This window comes from Ursus arctos, unplaced genomic scaffold (assembly GCF_023065955.2).
Source record: "Ursus arctos isolate Adak ecotype North America unplaced genomic scaffold, UrsArc2.0 scaffold_36, whole genome shotgun sequence".
Taxonomy (NCBI): Eukaryota; Metazoa; Chordata; class Mammalia; order Carnivora; family Ursidae; genus Ursus; species Ursus arctos.
The window spans coordinates 24781897-24796896 of record NW_026623050.1 but is presented as its reverse complement, the minus strand read 5'-3'; the positions used below and the strand labels follow the sequence as shown (position 1 = coordinate 24796896).

At 34.8% G+C, this 15000-nt stretch overlaps 1 protein-coding gene across 4 annotated transcripts in view; it reads left to right on the top strand.

The window, feature by feature from the left end:
* The window catches only part of ICE2 (interactor of little elongation complex ELL subunit 2), a 71074-nt gene that overhangs the window by 23593 nt on the left and 32481 nt on the right, over nucleotides 1-15000 (top strand). For all 4 annotated transcript variants that reach the window (XM_057306230.1, XM_026518606.4, XM_057306231.1 and 1 more), the window contains 4 exons: nucleotides 225-384; nucleotides 1265-1446; nucleotides 9957-10950; nucleotides 11664-11839. In XM_057306230.1, the coding sequence (XP_057162213.1) occupies nucleotides 225-384; nucleotides 1265-1446; nucleotides 9957-10950; nucleotides 11664-11839 (1512 nt within the window). The remainder of the gene's footprint in view (nucleotides 1-224; nucleotides 385-1264; nucleotides 1447-9956; nucleotides 10951-11663; nucleotides 11840-15000) is intronic.

Here is a 15000-nt window from a genome sequence, read left to right as displayed (position 1 = left end):
CTCAGGTCATGATCTCAGGGTCCTGGGTTCAAGCCCCACGTCAGGCTCCCTGCTCTGCAGGGAGTCTTCCTGTCCCCCAGCTCATGCTCTCTCTCTCTCAAATAAATAAAATCTTAAAAAAATAAATAAATTCCCCTTCTTGAATGTCTCCTTTCTTTTCAGTACTTCATCAAAGAAATTTCCAATAAATATAATGAAGTAACAAATTGTATGTTGTTTTTCAGGATATTAGCAAAGATCCAAATGCAGAGAAGCTTGTGTCAAGATATCACCCTCAGATAGCTCTAACCAGTCAATCATTATTTACATTATTAAATAATCATGGACCAAACTACAAGGAACAGTGGGAAATTCCTGTGTGTATTCAAGTAATACCCGTTGCAGGTTTGTGATTTGCCATATTAAGTAATGCTCTTAAAAGAGGAGTTGGAACAGTTCTATCAGCTATCTAAACATAGGCGGTCTTTTGTCAAATAAAAAAATCTTAGGTTTTGGTTTAAGGAGGATGTGAATTTTACATTTACATTTAGTAGAACTTTAAATATATAATGCTGCTATAGAGTTCATACTCCTGCATGAATAATTAGATCTATAAAACTTGTATTTGTATGGGGGGGGTGAGAGAGAAATAGTTATGGTTTAGGGTAGCCAAAAATACATGAAATAATGAGGTTCTCTTTCATCGAAATGAAAATTCAATACCTTATTAGACAACCTCAAATGGGTGAGTTTCCAAGATTTATTTACTTGTCTGGTATTGGAATTCAGAATTAAAATAGGCCTATACTTGGAAGCATAGGATAGTTTTTCTTTGGACAGTAAAGTTAATATCTTCTAGAATTCATGTTATTATATATAACAATTATAGTAAATATAGTAAATATCTAATGAAAAAAAACTACAGACTAGAGGTAAATGTAATATATTCTCTGTGGGTGAATTTCATCACTTCTTGAAAACATAGTCCTATAAGAACTGAGTAATAATGACAGTAAAAATATAAGAGATAAAAAGCAGAAAACCTTTTTTAAAATTTATTAGAAAGACAACATATTTTTCTTGCCAAATTCTCTCACCCTTATATCTGTTAGGGACATTAAAGATCACAAGTTCAAGGGTGGCAAATACATGAGATGTGCTACACTTTCCTATGCTATATTTCTTTGTTTGGTGATCTTTCTGTCCTACATCCTGTTTGTTTGTTTGTTTGTTTTGAAATAGAGCTAGACACTAATTACCCTCTTTCCGCTGTTTTTGTTTTAAGGTTCAAAACCGGTTAAAGTAATTTATATTAATTCACCACTTCCCCAAAAGAAAATGACAATGAGAGAGAGAAATCAAATCTTCCATGAAGTTCCATTAAAATTCATGATGTCCAAAAACACATCTGTTCCAGTCTCTGCAGTATTTATGGACAAACCAGAAGATTATATGTCTGAAATGGAAGTATGTAATGCCTACTTTTTTTTTTTAAGGGAATGTACTTCTTTATCTTTTTGAAGCATAAAGTTTTATTGCAAGTCTTTAAATCTAGTAGTTAAAAATCAAGGCTTTAGATTGGAACTTAAATTGAACCCCAGGTCAAGCTAGACTTTAAACAACTAATTTAACCTCCCTCAGCCTCAGTTAACTCCTTTTGTAAAAGAAAGATGGTAATACCTACTTCAAAAGACTGTTGTAAGGATAAAGTTTGATATTATATGTAAAATGCTGAGTACAGTCTTTAGTATATATGTAAAAACTTAGTCAGTGGTGGTGGTAATCATGACAGTGGTTTTATTTAATTGGCCTCATTCATATTCAAGAGTTTTTTAAGTATGAAAAGGAATAGATGAGTTTGATTGGTACAGAAAAGTATTTGGCCAGATTGTTAATCCTTTTCAGTATTCTCAGAAGCTGAGTGACCTTAGGCAACTTCGTAATTTCTCTTTGTTTCTGGTTTGCTCATCTGTAAAATGGGTTTCATGACAGTACCTAACTCAGGATTATTTGGGATTAAGTGAGTTAATACAAGTAAAGCATTTAGGACAATGCTTGGCGCTCCATAAATACTATTTTTATTATTTCGTGTTTAGACAAAACTTCATTCATTTTACTCATTTTACAAATATTTATTGAGCAGATACTGTCCTATGCACTGAGGATACAGCAGTGAATAAAAATAAAGTCTCTTTTTCTCTCGCAGTTTACATTAGTGATAGAGGATGCACATAATTAATAAAACCATAGCAAACAAGCAGAGTAGGTTAGGGTAAAGAGATGGCAATGGGACTATTTTAAATTGATAATCAAGAAGGCTTTTCTAAGGACAGAAAATATGAACAGAGACTTGAATAAAGTGAAAGAGCAAACAAAATTAGAAAATAAAATAGAAAAACATTTTTTTAAATTTTATTTATACCTAAGAGCTCATACTATTTTAAGAATATTGGCCTTTTGTCTTTAATATTTGTTTATATTTTTCTCTGCCATTTGCCTTTAATATATTTATGGTGTAATATCATAAAGCACTTCCAAAATTTGAGTTTTCTTTTTTTACATTTTTAAATCTATCTTATGTACTTGGTGTGAGGTGAGTGTCAGGAAGTAACAAGCACTATGAAGAAACATGAAGTAGGTTAAAAGGGATAAAAAGCGACAGAGTAACTTCTTTCTGTAATGGCAAACCAAGTAATTTTCAGCTTTACCATTACTGATTACAACTAAAAATGCTGGACAAAACATGAAAATTTCTTTCTTAGAATCATCAAAGAGCTAACGTGATAGTGAGGAATTACAGGGCTGAGATACTAGAGAAGACCAGAATCCAGAGAGGTAAGTCTTTCACTCAGAGTCATTTTTGCCCTGAATGGTATTTGCCATTTCTGAAAGGGCAGCAATAAATGAACTATGCTTTTGGCAGCATCACAAGACTAGGGGGACAAAAGTCAAAGTTTGGTTTTCTACCAAGGGCTTGAACCCTACAGGGGTTCAAGGTTGGTACCCCAGCCTTACCCCCAGGAGTAAGAGTGAACTAGAAATAAATCCACTTTCTCAGAGACTGTAGCCTGAGTTTTCAGGCCTTGAACTTGGATTAGATGTTTCAGATTGCTATTGTCTCTAGTAAGAGCAAAGGAAAATAATTCTTAGAGGAGCATAATGTCATTTTAAGCCTTAAATTATTTCTATAGTTAACTTTTTAAATAAAGCATTCAGAAAGCATAAGGATAACTGAACTAAATACTATGAGCAAGAACCATCAGAAACAATGACCAAAGAAATTGACTCATGGAAATAGATCCTGCAATTACCAGTCACAAACTGTTAGCCAACTCTGTTTAATTACACAGCATTCAAGGAAATTAAAGCCATGCTTGAAAATTTCAGTGAGGAACTAGAAACTTTAAAAGAGTAGATTTGAAAAAGAGCTAAAGAAAAAATTTTAAACTGAAAAATGTAGTAAGTTAAGAATTTGTAAATGGGTTTATTAGTACCTTAGATAAAGCTGAAAAGAGAATTGATAAACTGGAAGAGGAGTCTGAGAAGACTGTCCATAATGAAACACAGACACAAAAAAATAGAAAATAGGGAGAATGGGGTAAGAGATGTAGAGGATATAGTGAGAACATCTAACATATGTATAGTTTTACCCAGAAGAATAGTGTAAAAGAGATAATCAGACAAAAGCAATAGTTGGAAACAAAGAAAAAACCCTTAAAAGCCACCAGAAACTGGGCGCCTGGGTGGCACAGTTAGTTAAGCATCCAACTCTTGGTTTCAGCTCAGGTAGTGATCTTAGGGTCATGAGATTGAGCCCTGCATTGGGCTCCGTGCTCAGCGTGGAGTCAGCTTGAGACTCTACCCTCTCCTTTTGCCTCTCTCCCCTTCCTCTCTCTCTTTTTTTTTTTTTTTAAAGATTTTATTTATTTATGTGACAGAGAGACAGCCAGCGAGAGAGGGAACACAGCAGGAGAGTGAGAGAGGAAGAAGCAGGCTCCCAGCGGAGGAGCCCGATGTGGGACTCGATCCCGCAACACCGGGATCACGCCCTGAGCCGGAGGCAGACGCTTTAACGACTGCGCTACCCAGGCGCCCCTCCCCTTCCTCTCTCTAAAATAAATAAATAAGTAAATCTTAAAGCCACCAGGAAAACAAAAGGCACGTTACCATTATAGGACTGAGAGTTAGACTGGCAAGTAATTTGTCAGCAGCAGCAATGGAAGCCAGCAGACACTGGAACAATGTATTGTGCTAAAATGGCCCCTACACTAAGAGTCTTTAACCAGTGAAAGTGTTTTTAAATAAAAAATTAAAGATATTTTCAGATAAAAACTCAGTTTGCTAGCAGAAGACCGCCTCTGTTGGATGTTCTTCAGGCACAAGGAAAATAATCCCAGACAGAAGGAGCATGGTATAGATGCAAGAAGGAATAAAGAAAAACAAGTGAAAATAATATGGATAGGCTCTAAGGAGATAGATGAGTCCAAGGGCACTTAGGAAATTAAGAGTTCTGAGATGCCCTGATCCCTAAAAACTCTAGAAACTAACCAACCAAAGCCCCTTCCAAAACAAAAGCCTTCACTCAGGCTAGTAGTAGAGTTCATATTGAGCAAAACAAGGCCATTAAAGGTAAAGATGAGAGAAGTTTTCATATAACTGAGGGAGAGGGGAATAGAGAAAGCAGATTTCAGAATGTACTTGATACACACAAGTTTATATGCATACATGCATACCTACCTACCTACATATATAAATACATACCTTGTAGTAGCAGTGGAGCATGAGCTTAGAGCCGTGAAGATCAGAAAGCTGTCTTGGTATGCCCTTACACAGGATTGTCCTCCCATAGGAACAGGAGAACCTACCTAATTTAAAGATGAAAAATAGAAGATTGTTGATGGAAGTTCTTATAAAAGTACTAGAGAAAAAAAGATAATTGCTATAACATTTCCATAGTCAAGTGAAGGAAGATGTACCCACAAAACATGAAATGGGTTCATCGTTTGCCCTAGAAATCTCAATTCTAGAAATGTAGCTTAGAAGTACACTAGGGAGGGGTGCCTGGGTGGCACAGAGGTTAAGCGTCTGCCTTCGGCTCAGGGCGTGATCCCGGCGTTATGGGATCGAGCCCCACATCGGGCTCCTCTGCTATGAGCCTGCTTCTTCCTCTCCCACTCCCCCTGCTTGTGTTCCCTCTCTCGCTGGCTGTCTCTATCCTGTCAAATAAATAAATAAAATCTTTAAAAAAAAAAAAAAAAGTACACTAGGGAGGGGGGCCTAGCTGGCTCTAATGGTAGAACATGTGACTCTTGATCTTGGGATTGTAAATTCGAACTCTGCTTTGGGTGTAGAGATTACTTAAAAATAAAATTTTACCAGGATGCCTGGGTGGCTCAGTTGGTTAATTGTCTGTCTTTGGCTCAGGTCATGACCTCAGAGTCCTGGGATTGAATCCCAAGTCCGGGCTCCTTGCTCAGCGGGGAGCCTGCTTCTCCCTCTGCTTCCCACTCCCCCTGTTTGTGTGTGTGTGTGTGTGTGTGTGTGTGTGTGTGCGCGCGCGCTCTCTCTCTCTCTGACAAATGAATACATTCTTTAAAAAAAAAAAACACAGAGAAAAAGAAGTACACTAGGAAAAGAGCAGAATGTATGTGCAAGGTATTCATTGCAACACTGTTTGTAGTAGCCAAAGACTGGAAACAAACCACATGTCCTTTAATAGGATATTGATAAACTACATCCTCAGTAGCATACCATGCAGCTGTTAGAAGGAATGAGAAAGCTATAGATAGGCAGCTGTAGAATGATACCTAGATATTACTGTTAAGTGAAAAAAGCAAGGAAGAAGACATTTGTGTAATATGCTACTTTTTATTTATGAAGGGGGTTGTACAAACATATACCCACATACACTTATTTGCTTATATGTGCTTATATTAAAAAGAATAAAAACCCTACATAGTAAAGAATAAACCTAAAACAAATGAAAATGGTTAACTGGAAGGAAGACACAAAGTAGAGGAAGCAGGGATGCCATCTAGATTTCTCTAAATGTGTTTTGTTTTACAGTTTTGACTTTTGAGTCATATAAATGTTTTACATGTCCGTAAAACAAATTTTTGAAATGTTATAAAAGCCAACCTAAGCTGGAATGAAACAAATTAATCCACCGTATATCAAGTTAGTGGTTTAACCACTCAGTGAATTATTTTAAATGATTAGAAACTTATTAATTTGACTATACATCCCTAAAGACTTATATCCTAAGTACAAAGAACTGCCAAAAAAATCTTTTTTTTTTTTTTTAAAGATTTTATTTATTTATTTGACAGAGATAGAGATAGCCAGCGAGAGAAGGAACACAGGCAGGGGGAGTGGGAGAGGAAGAAGCAGGCTCCCAGCAGAGGAGCCTGATGTGGGGCTCGATCCCATAAGGCCGGGATCACGCCCTGAGCCGAAGGCAGACGCTTAACCGCTGTGCCACCCAGGCGCCCCACTGCCAAAAAATCTTAACTGCCTTTAGCAACTATAATGTTAGAAATGATATTAGTTTTGTTATTTTGAACACATTAGATAGTATGGTAAAATAAACAAGTAATTGTGTGTATAGTAGGAACCAAGAATTTCAGAGATAGAAGAGATACAAGAGATATAAATGCCAATCAAGAAGTTAAGTAAAAGCCCAGGATGCCTGGGTGGCTCAGTCGGTTAAGCATCTGCCTTTAGCTCAGGTCATGATCCCAGGGTCCCACATCCGGCTCCTTGCTCAGCGGGCTTCTTCCTCTCCCTCTGCCCCTCCCTCCTGCCCGTTCTCTCTCTCTCTCTCTCTCTCTCTCTCTCTCTGTCTCAGAGATAAATAAATAAAAGCTTTAAAGAAGTTAAGTAAAGCCCTATAATAATAATAATGGAATAGTATCAAAAAGATGCCAGAGCCAGTTGGAGGGTTTCCTACTGACCAGAGATGTGTCATTCTTTGACATGACAAAGAATGACTGCAATGGATTAAACATATGAAATATGTTAAAACACCTGAACTCATAATGATACTTTAAAAAAAAGTACTAGTCACCTTTGGAGGGTGCGAGTGCATAAAGTCATTCTAAAAACTGTTTATAAAAAGAAAAAATACCAGATTTGTCTTGCCTTTCTAGTACAAACTATATTTTAGGGTAATGATAGACTATAACTGTCACCATTTTGCAGCTGGTAATGAAATAGTGAATCTAAGCAGTAATCATCAGTGGAGGCTCCTAAAATCATTAGATCAATGAGGAGTTTCATAATGGATAGATTAAGTTGAGGACACTTGATGAACCAGCAGATCAATTGTAATATTACAAGAAGAAAGACAACCAGACATCATTAGCATCCTGGTTGAAGTAGGAAGTACACAGTACCACCATATTCAGGTTAAAAAACAACAACAATAACAACAATAAAATACTGTACTTGAATCTAATAAAACTACTAGATTGTTTTAATAGGAAATTTAGGGAATAGAAGAATGTGTTAAATGACATCAGAGGGATGCAGAAGTTAAAATCCAGAATTGGAAATTTTTACAGAATAAACTAACTTGTTTTTTCTTACAAATATCTGGTGATATGGGAGTTGGCAGAATATGGGGGAGAGGAATTTGACAAAGAAAATTGAGAGATATGTCAACCAAATACAGTGTGGGGATCTTGATTAGATCCTGATTCCAATAAACGGTTGTAAAAAGACATTTATCAGACTTGGAAATTTTAACACTGATTAGATATTTTATGACATTAAGGAATTACTAATTTCTATTGATATAACTAATGATATGTTTTAGAGAAGAATCCTTTTACAGCTGCATACTGAAGTATTTACAGATAAATGATATTTAAAATTTTATCTAAGTTCTGTTAGAGATGAGACCATTGTTTTTGAATTCATTAGTTTTTGGTTTTATAGTTATTAAATTTATTCATTTTATTATAATTATGTTAGTATTTTCTTCTAGAAAGGCTGTGAATGATATTTCTGATTTTTAACATCAGTGTTCTATTTTCTGTTGCTTTTTAACTAATCTGCAATTATTTTTAATTTCTTCTTTTATCCAACAGTTTGGAGGGTTAAGGTCCAAGTGCTTGAGTTTATTGTTGTTTGTTTACATTTTTTCTTAATTCTAATTTTATTTCCTTCTAAACAGAGAGTAAGATCTTAGCAGATTCTGCTTTGTGCTATATTGATGTTTTCTTTATGTGTTAATTTGTAGTCCATCTTTGGAAATGCCCCTTGGATTCTTGGGAGGGAAAAGGTATATCTTCGCAGTCTATATATATGTTTTCAGTCATTCATATATATTGGTTTCATTTAATAGTGTACGTACTTCCTATATCCCTATTTTACTCAGAGACAGTGTACTGTTGACCAAGTACAATTGTGTTTCTGTTAATTTTCCTTTTATTTTTCAATTTTGACTACATATTTTGAAGTTATTTGGCATGTCACAATTCATTACCTATTCATGGATTTCATCTTTTTTCAATATAGGATTCCTTTGTCTGATGCTTTTTGCATTGAATTCTGCTTTGTCTAACACATAATATTGCTGTGTCTTATTTCCATTTCTTGATGTTATGTCCCATTGTTTTGTTTTTAACCTTTCTGTGTAAGAATGCCTCATGTAAACAGCATATGGTTTACATTTATTTATTTATTTATTTATTTATTTATTTATTTATTTATTTTACTGAATCTGGTGGTCTGTTTTATAAGAGTTACCATTTACTGAGAAGTTTCTTTCTATGTGCCAGGGACTATGCCAAGAAACTTTCTATTTACAAGTTCTCATTTAATCTTTAGAACAAATCCAAGAAGATGACCCTATTATCACTATTTAGAGATGAAGAAATAGAGGTTCAGAGAGGTTGAATAACTTACAGGGGTTGTTCTTTCTTACTCACTGTGTGATTGCTGTTAGAATATTTCTCCCTCAGATCCTAAACTGTATGGATAGTGGGTGTGTATAGCTTGTAACCAGATTTTTTAGTATTTATCTAAAGTCCTTTGCTAGATTGAGGAGAGATCTATTGCTGTTTGGGGAGAGGGCAGTTTATTCTTGAATAAATTAAAGCTGTCTATAGTCTTCCATTACCAAAACGGTACATGAAAAACTACAACCTCAATGGTTTCATGTCCCAGAATACAATAAAATCATTTCCTGTCCATATTATTTAGAGTTTTCTCTGAGTAGGTATAGAAAGTCACTGTTGATGTTAGGGATACATCAGAGGCTGGTCACCCTTCTCCAGCTGCATTAGAAAGCAACTTCCTCATAGTGGCAAAGAAGCTTTCCTCCTGATCAGCTAAATACAGGTGTCTCTGCAAGAGTGTATGGAGTGGGTATCAATGAACAATCTACTACCTTTCTATTTGGCCCCACATTTGTTCTTTGTGGTTCTGTTTTTTGATTAGTGAAATTCCTTTTGAGCTATGCAGGTTTACAAGTATTCCCTATTTCCTGTGCTGTTACAACTTGGCAGATTTGTCTTGTGTTTCATCAGCATTTCAGTGGGAAGGCTGGAGGGGAGGAGGGTGGGAGGATGGGTTAACTGGGTGACAGGCATTAAGGAGGGCACGTGATCTAATGAGCACTGGGTGTTACATACAACTGATGAATCACTGAACTCTACCTTTGAAACTAATAATATACTATATGCTAATTAATTGAATTTAAATTTTAAAAAATAATTTGAAAACAAGAAAAAAGTGATCCATTAAACTCTTGAATTCTTTTTAAAAAAACCATTTTAATGGGAAGGGAAGAGTGAATAAATTAGTTGCTAGTAGTTTGACATTATCTTAAGCAAGAACCTTTCAAAGCCATTAGATGTTTCTTTCTGCTTTTAAAGAGCATGGACTATCTTTGTGAGGGGTAGGGGCATTAAGAGATAGGTGAGGTGTGTCCTGGAATACCTGCTAACAGTTTACCAATATATTTTCTTAAGATGTCTTATGAAGTTAATGAGTGCCGAAAAATTGAGACCCTTGAAAATTTGGACCTGGATTTTGATGGTGATGTCACAGAACTTGAAACTTTTGGAGTAAACACCACCAAACCATCAAAGTCACCAAGTCCAGCAAGCACTTCCACAGTACCCAATACAACAGATATTCCCATGGCTCCCAGCACAGCAACCACATCTGTGGTACCAACCGCACCAGACATTTCTGCTCATTCTAGAAGTTTATCTCAGATTCTGATGGAACAGTTGCAAAAGGAGAAACAGCTGGTGACTGGTATGGATGGTGGCCCTGAAGAGTGCAAAAATAAAGATGATCAGGGATTTGTACCATGTGGTGAAAGGGCATCAAATTCTGACAAGTTTTTGGGGCAGGATAATGACTTGAAAACAGCTGATTCCTTACAGTTAGAAAGTTCTACAGAAATTGAAACCTCTCATAAAAATGATTTGGCTACTGATATGGTATATGCCCCTGAAAAACTAAATGTTCCAGAGAACTCAGACAATTCAGAGGAAAAGGCTGTTACCTCAGAAGCAGTAAGAAGTGAAGATGTAATTCTTTGCAATAGTGATACAGATGAAGACTGTTTAATCATTGATACAGAGTGTCAAAATAATAGTAATGGAAAGACAACCGATATGAATTCTAATTTAAGTTCTAAACCAGCTAGCCCCAATTCTTCTTCAGCACAGCCTTCTGTAGGTAATCAGACTAATGCTACTTGTAGTCCTGAAGAGTCATGTGTTTTAAAAAAACCTATCAAACGAGTATATAAAAAATTTGATCCAGTTGGAGAAATTTTAAAAATGCAGGATGAACTCCTAAAGCCAATTTCCAGAAAAATACCTGAATTGCCCTTAATGAATTTGGAAAATTCTAAACAGCCTCCTGCTTTGGAGCAATCCTCTGCTCCTTCAGATGCCTCTAGTTGGCCAAAATCTGTATGGCCTTGTGCGTTTCAGAAGCCAAAAGGACGTAAGTAAATATTTACAAAGACTTTTATATTAACTGTTTTGCCTCTTCCTTATCCTTAGGTTTTTCTCCTTTATTCCCTCACTTTCTCTTTGTTATGACCTGTCTTATAATATTTACATGGTCATTGATATTTCATTTTTCAATGTACTGATCAGTGTATCAGCTTCCAGAACCTTCTCTATAAATACGTGTGCGAAGTTGTATGGATTTTTGTAACCTATGTTTATCCAACCTGCACAGTGGCTACTGTAACTACAGGTAATATGACTCACTGAACTGATGAAGGGGAAGTGATCAAAAATAATCATAAACATTTATGAGTCCAGAATTTACTAATTCATGGTGTTGGACTGTAGTTTTATACTTTTTCACTTTCTGAGATCGATATAAAACTGCACCTCAGCTCTGCCTAGATTAGAAAAAACATTACTTTTTTAAAACTTTTTTCTTCTTCATATGTTGTCTTACGAATTTAAAAACTTTGCCTAGGTGTAGTGAAGGTAGTAGTTAAAGCTTTGTCCTCACCTCTTGGCTGCAGTTCCAGTAAAAGTAAACAGAAATGGTAATAGTGTAAATGTTCAACTCAGAGAAAATAGAAAGTTGAAGTTGATAGAAACGTAAAACTAGATAATTGAATTGTTTTATCTTGAATTTGATGGATAAAGAGCTAATGTATTTTAAAATAAAAATGAGAAATATAATTATTTTTAAAGGATTGCCATATGAACTACAGGACTATGTTGAAGATACATCAGAATATGTAGCTCCCCAGGAAGGAAATTTTGTTTACAAGTTATTTAGCCTGCAAGACCTGTTGTTACTTGTGCGATGCAGTGTCCAGAGGATAGAGACCAGACCACGTTCTAAAAAGCGGAAGAAAATCAGAAGAGTAAGTTGTTACTTGGGGAGTTAGGATGTGGTAGTATAAGTAGATAATCAGCAGATATTTAGCATGCCATTGTTATGAAGTTTAATTTTAAATTGTTGATCACTATTGGAATTTTTCCAGGTTGAGCTGGGGCTTTTTGTTTGTTTTTTGTTTTTGTTCTTTTAGTAAAATACTGAAAACACTTTTAATAAGGGGAAGTGGAAAGTGTTAAACATAAAATTCTTGAATGCCGGTAACATTCTTACATGGAATTTATAAACTTAATGAAAAATGGCACCATCGTAGATTTGACCTGGACTGGCACATATATTCCTGGTTTCTGTAAATTTGGAATTCCACTGTGACATATTAGCCCCTTTTTCTCTTTCTTTGGGGATCTTCTTTATTCATTGTAGAAAGTCCAAGTTTTCGAAGGTAGGCTTTCACACACATTTGAAGTCTTCCCAGAATTGTTAGAAGAGCAAATGTTTTCCTTTCTTTTTCCACTGTTCTTTTTGGGGGGGGTGGGGGTTGATATAAAAAATTTTTTTCAGTTAAAAAGTTCTTGTTACAGTTTGAGTAATTGGTTCTTTAAACAGTTTTCCGTATTTGATGTTTGAAGTTCTCATTCAGATTAGTTTGATTTTTGTGTGTGTGACCACTGAATTCTGGTAAATAAAGAGGAGCCTCTATATTATAACTGATTATAGTGATGTCTTTCCTTTTATTTTTACTTAAGAGAATTTTTTCTTTTGTGTACATTTATCATTGTGTATTTATTTATATTTATATTATTATTTTTTTTTAATTTTGGTGTCTCTGTGTCTTGCTCCCTAACCTACTACCAGATGAGAATCCTCAGTGAACGCTTTAGAATGTTACTAGGGGCTAGGAATCAGGTGATCAAAAATAGTGATTCATTGACCCTTGTGGATCAGGTCCCTGACTACTGCTTTGTCATGTTAAGGAATAACTTGGGAAAGAAAAAAAGAAAGAAAGAGAGAGAGAGAGAGAGAGAGAGAAAGAAAGAAAGAAAGAAAGAAAGAAAGAAAGAAAGAAAGAAAGAAAGAAAGAAAGAAAGAAAAGATAGAAAGAAGAAAGGAGGAGAGAGGGAGAGCAGAAGGAAAAGGGAAGAGGAAAGGAAGGAAGGAAGGAGGCAGGGCTGGTGTTCCATGAAAAAACTCTAAGGCTAACCCATCAGGGTCTAGGATCTTTGTCCACCAGACTCCAGTGGACCTGGAGGATCTTTTGCTTGATGATGCTGTTATCCTTTGTTAAATAGAAGGAAGATTCTGAATACATTTTTAAATTCTTAATTCTTATAATTTGTTTTTTATCAGTAGTTCAGACTTTAAATTTTAGAAACTAAATCGTTTTGAATTAATGTATGGGATAGTGTTTTTTATAAGAGAAAGTCAAGGAATAACAAAATACTAAAGATTTTGTATTAGTCTGCTCTTAAATGCTAATATTCTCTGAATTAAAAGATTTTACTTTATTTGCTAATTTTTCCCATCTCATTTATATTTAATTATGATCAATTTAATGGCTATTGCATATACATCTTGAATATATGTAGTGTCAGTGCTATGTATTGTATTTTCTGTGTTTTATTTCTTTAATTTTTATTTATCTCTCTGATTTATTTGGGGGCTAACCTCATTTCTTTCACTTTCTACCCTTTGAACTCATACTACTTTGTATTGATCTGCCAGCTCACAGCAGTTAGAAACTATTGATGGCCAGTATCTCTTAAGAAAGAATAGCTTAGGGAAATATCAGATACTACATCAGTTCTTGAAAGAGACATCCTGTTAAGGACATTGTCATTCAGTTCACTAAGTGCAGTTTGTAAATGTTGAGATAAAATCTTATAGGTTTATCACTCTTGATCAAAATATATCAAAACAGTCGATCCCCAAAGAATATCTAAATTGGAGGAGCCTTATGTTTTTTAGTATGTCAAACCCAGAGTAAAATTTAAAAATTTTCAGTGAATGGTTATCATATTGTACCTTTTATTATATGTAATAGTTTAGTACACGTGGTTTAAATCCCTTAGCAGAATGCATTTCCCTTGGAATCATGTCCTATTTATCTGTTTCTCCCAAATGTTTTATATCCTAGAAACAAAATAAAAAGGTACTAAGTAAATGAGAAGAATTGAGGAGTGACGAGAGAGCATGGTATTATTAAGGAAGGGAACTTTAGGATAATTTAAGCAGTAGTTTGAGAAATTTTAAAGTAGCACTATTTAAACTCTAGGTAAGAAAGATATTCTCTTGATATGTACTACTTAAAAACCAACTTGTTTAGATAAAGCTTTAAAATACTTAGAAATCTCTTCAACCTCTGATACTAGCTATGAAATATCTGTTTAAGAATGTATGGAAAAGTTTAAAAGGTTCATGTGAAAAATTGGAAGGCAGAACCAAGAAAAGCTTTCATTTGGGGAGAATAGGAGTTACCATTCAAGGGAGAAAGGAATAGTAAATTTAATTTTTATAGTTTGAAACTTTGATTGAATTTAAATTTTCACTTTAATTTTAGAATACTACCATAAAATTCAGACTTTTCTTTCCCTTGGCTTCCTGGAGGTGGCAGTAGAATACATACAGAAATTAAAACCAGATTCAGGACTTAGTTTCATAGATATAAGGCAGTATTATCAAGGAAAATCTACTCATGATCCAAAAAGGGTATTTTCTTTATCAGTTATTCAACTCTGCAGTAAACTGGCTCTGTCCCTGAGCAAATTTCTTGACCTCCATTTTTTATCTCTAGCTTATAATTGTTAAATGCAGATTACCAATTGCTGAAGAATTCTTATATAATAAAATGCTTTTACCAGTAAATTTATCTTAACTATAATTTAACTTTTTTAAATTGAGGAGACACTGTAGAGGCCTTGTACTCAAGGTTTGACCCCTGGAACAACAGCTTATCAAATATGCAAAACCTAATGTATAGAATTGCTGAATTATTATATCGTACTCTTGAAACTAATATAAAACTGTACATTAATTATAGTTCAGCTTAAAAAAAAAGACAAAAAAATCTTGTTCTTCACCTCAGATTCTGCATTTTAACAAAGTTATTCACCAGGTTATTCATACATACATTGAAATTGAAATTGAATAAATACTGCTTTAAAAGAGTTTTACACCATTCACAGGTAATCA